Source organism: Saprolegnia parasitica (assembly GCF_000151545.1).
Source record: "Saprolegnia parasitica CBS 223.65 unplaced genomic scaffold supercont2.105, whole genome shotgun sequence".
Lineage (NCBI taxonomy): Eukaryota > Oomycota > Saprolegniomycetes > Saprolegniales > Saprolegniaceae > Saprolegnia > Saprolegnia parasitica.
This window is the reverse complement of record NW_012156499.1, coordinates 100,653-103,529: the sequence shown is the minus strand read 5'-3', so window position 1 is coordinate 103,529 and position 2,877 is coordinate 100,653. Positions and strand designations below refer to the sequence as shown.

The window sequence follows — 2,877 nt, the reverse complement described above, 5'->3', positions numbered from 1 at the left end:
ACTTCGGCCGGCGTCAAGACCGACTCGCCGTGGTGGCGCACCGGGCGCGCACAAGCGTCAAGTCAAATCAAACACGTGCACGGACGTGACAGCAGGGGACTTGAGCGTCGTTGACGACTTGGCGATCCGTTTTGGCGCCACGTTGACCACCGGTGGTGCTAGCCGCGGGTAAAATCCGTCGGGTGCGATGTGGCTGCTGTCGTCTAGCCCGCAGAGGTGCATGCTAGTGACGGAATGCGACCCAAAGTCGTGCAAAGCGTACGCAGCGTACGAACGGGCGTTGATCTTGGTGCCTAGACGGCAATGGTCCTTCGCCAGCTTGAAGAGTTGTAGGTGCGGCTGGTACACGTCGTGGTTGCCGACGAGCGAAATTCCGGCGGCTGCGAACCGCGCTTTCAGCGTCGCCACGAGCGTCAAGAGCCCGTCGTGCGGCGCCACTTTGGCGTAGACGACGCGGTTGCCAAACGCACTGACGCCGTCGATGCGGACGCTGGAGGCGCACAGCGTGTGCAGTAAACCCTGGCACTCGGCCAAAACGCGCTGGGCGGCGGCAACCTCGTTAACCAAACCAGACTTGCGTCGCTGCACAACGTTGAGGGAGTGGAGGCGCAGTCGTACGAGCGTACAGTGGAAGCGCGCCGGTGCGAGTGCCGCCGCTGCCAATCGTGGGTTGGTGGCAATGATCGCCGTTTGCACGTGCTTGCAGGCGTCGACGACTGCGGGGTCCATGATGCGAAAGCACACAAAAATGTTTGGGCGGTCCGTGCTGGCATGTAAAACTGTTGTTGCATTGGCCTGTGTCCCTGCGGCGACGATAGACAACGGTGCAGGTGCGCTTGGTAACGGCGAGAACGCAATCACGTCGTGCCCAGACGAGCCAAAGACGCGGTCGAGGCGCACGCGCTTGTCCCAAATGATCTCGTCGCGCCATTTAAAGTACTGGATTCGGTGCTGCGGGATCGCCGTCTCGGTCTGCGACAAGGTTGCAATGTCACCCCAATTGAACTTGGCAAAGTCGCGCTCGACCGTGCCAACGAAGCGATCGAGGTACCCGACGATGACCTCGGCTTGTGGAATGCAGTCGTCCCATAGGATGCGGTGAATCACGTCGTTTGCCGTACGCATCGAGTGTTTCACGGCTTGTGATGGCATTGGTAATGGGATAATGCGGCTTTGGGTACTGCGCGATAGTTTGACGCCATGGATCGTCGGCTTTGGTGTGAGTGATGGTGGGACCCCTCCTGAATCACTCTAGGTCGGTGGTCCAGATCGTCAAAGACCATCGCTCTGAACATCTTACCGAAAATGCAAGGAACGCGCCAATGGGCTGACGTTGTTGTTTTCACCGTGATGGCTACTTCGCCCGATTTATTTTGATTGTTGGTATCCCAAGTCAATGCGCGGGATCGCAAGATCAACGAGATCAACACGTATGCCTGACACAGCGATAAGTGTGTAGTGATAAATAGCACGCCCTCACTGCGTTGGGTTGCACCCCTTCGACGCAAACTGGTCATGTGCGGTACACCTAGCCTCCATCGATGACTGTGGTATCTGTCTCAACACACCAATGTCAACAACACCACTTGCTTTTCTTTTTCCAAAGCTAAGAGTGGTGGCGTCCGGAGGCTAGATGCGTCTAAATATGGCTAGATATGGCTATATATGGCATTTACCATACTTAATTGTTCGGGTTAGACGCTTCTCTCGGCGACGTGGTGCAGCATTTCGTGGTCTCTAAAGTGGTCTCTATCCACATACCATGTTTGGGCGATTTTGTTTCCCGACGTGATCCGGGCTGTCGAACATCCTCGCCACGCCAGCCCAGCGATGGATCGGGCAGCATCGGACATGATTGGTTTAAATACACAAAAACAACCAATAAGACGGCAGTATCTTCCAATTGAGTTTTTGGGCATCACCTCCACAGTGTACCTCGTGGAAGCACTTCGCTGTAATGTGGTGCGAAACTTCTAGCTTCCTGCACTGAAAAAGTAGAAGTGTTTTGGCCACGGGTCTCGATACGGTGCTTTTCCAAACACTTTCTCTACTACGCACACACTACAGTACTTGTACTCGTGTCTGTTGTACTAGTACTAGTACGAGCGATCCGGAATGGCTGTCGTCACGATCGTTCAGCGATGCCACGTTCCCTCATTTTCTGCACATACGCCACACGGCGACACAGCGATGCATTCTGTCAATCAACCTGGCTGTCGATTTGACATAATACGTGGAAGAGTGTCATCGAGACCAGACACTTTTTCCATTCGCTGCGCCCAGACGTGCTGAAAGCGGCACGTCAATCTTCACAAGTTCGTCGAGGTAGTGCGCGATGAAGGCAAGACCACACTTGCACTGCCTGCTCTTGCTCGGAAACCAGGACGGGGGGACAAACTCCAAACTCGATACTTTTACATACATTTCGCACCTAAGCCGTGCGAATCATGCGAGAAGTCTACTTACTACACACTCGGTGAATTCCTCCTCCAAAGTGCGACTCATGGTGCAACCAATCACAGAGCGCATCACATCGACTGGCCAATGGCATCGCTCATCCATAATCCTGTATGAATTGATACAAATGCATCCATTCCCAGAGGTTCGTAGCCCCAGCGCCATACTTTTGCACCGATGGACCGTGTACGGAGTCGGATCACGGGCGCGCTGCCCGGCGTCGTCGTCAGCACTGTAGCCGCCACCGCGCTCCTTAGCCTCGGCGGCAACGCGCTCCTCATTCTTCTCGCCACCTTCCGCCTGACCAACGTCCAAGCCTACGTGCTCGACGTGGCGCAGGTCGTCGAGTGGATCGCCGTCTCGATCGGGCTCGTGCTCGTCGTGCTTGGCAGCTGGGCCGTCTCGGTCGTGCTGCTCTTC

The 2,877-nt window shown here is 55.6% G+C and overlaps 2 protein-coding genes across 2 annotated transcripts; one reads left to right on the top strand and one right to left on the bottom strand.

Moving 5' to 3' along the window:
* Nucleotides 1-57: 57 nt before the first annotated feature.
* SPRG_11048 (hypothetical protein) lies at nucleotides 58-1,125 on the bottom strand (the record flags this gene model as incomplete). The annotated part of the gene is made up of 1 exon (XM_012352709.1): nucleotides 58-1,125. One exon carries the CDS (start codon nucleotides 1,123-1,125, stop codon nucleotides 58-60), a length of 1,068 nt encoding a protein of 355 aa, XP_012208099.1.
* Nucleotides 1,126-2,634: 1,509 nt separating this feature from the next.
* SPRG_11047 (hypothetical protein) lies at nucleotides 2,635-2,865 on the top strand (the record flags this gene model as incomplete). Its single annotated transcript, XM_012352708.1, has 1 exon — nucleotides 2,635-2,865. A coding segment is annotated over one exon (231 nt), but the record flags the coding sequence as incomplete, so codon positions are not given.
* Nucleotides 2,866-2,877: the final 12 nt, after the last annotated feature.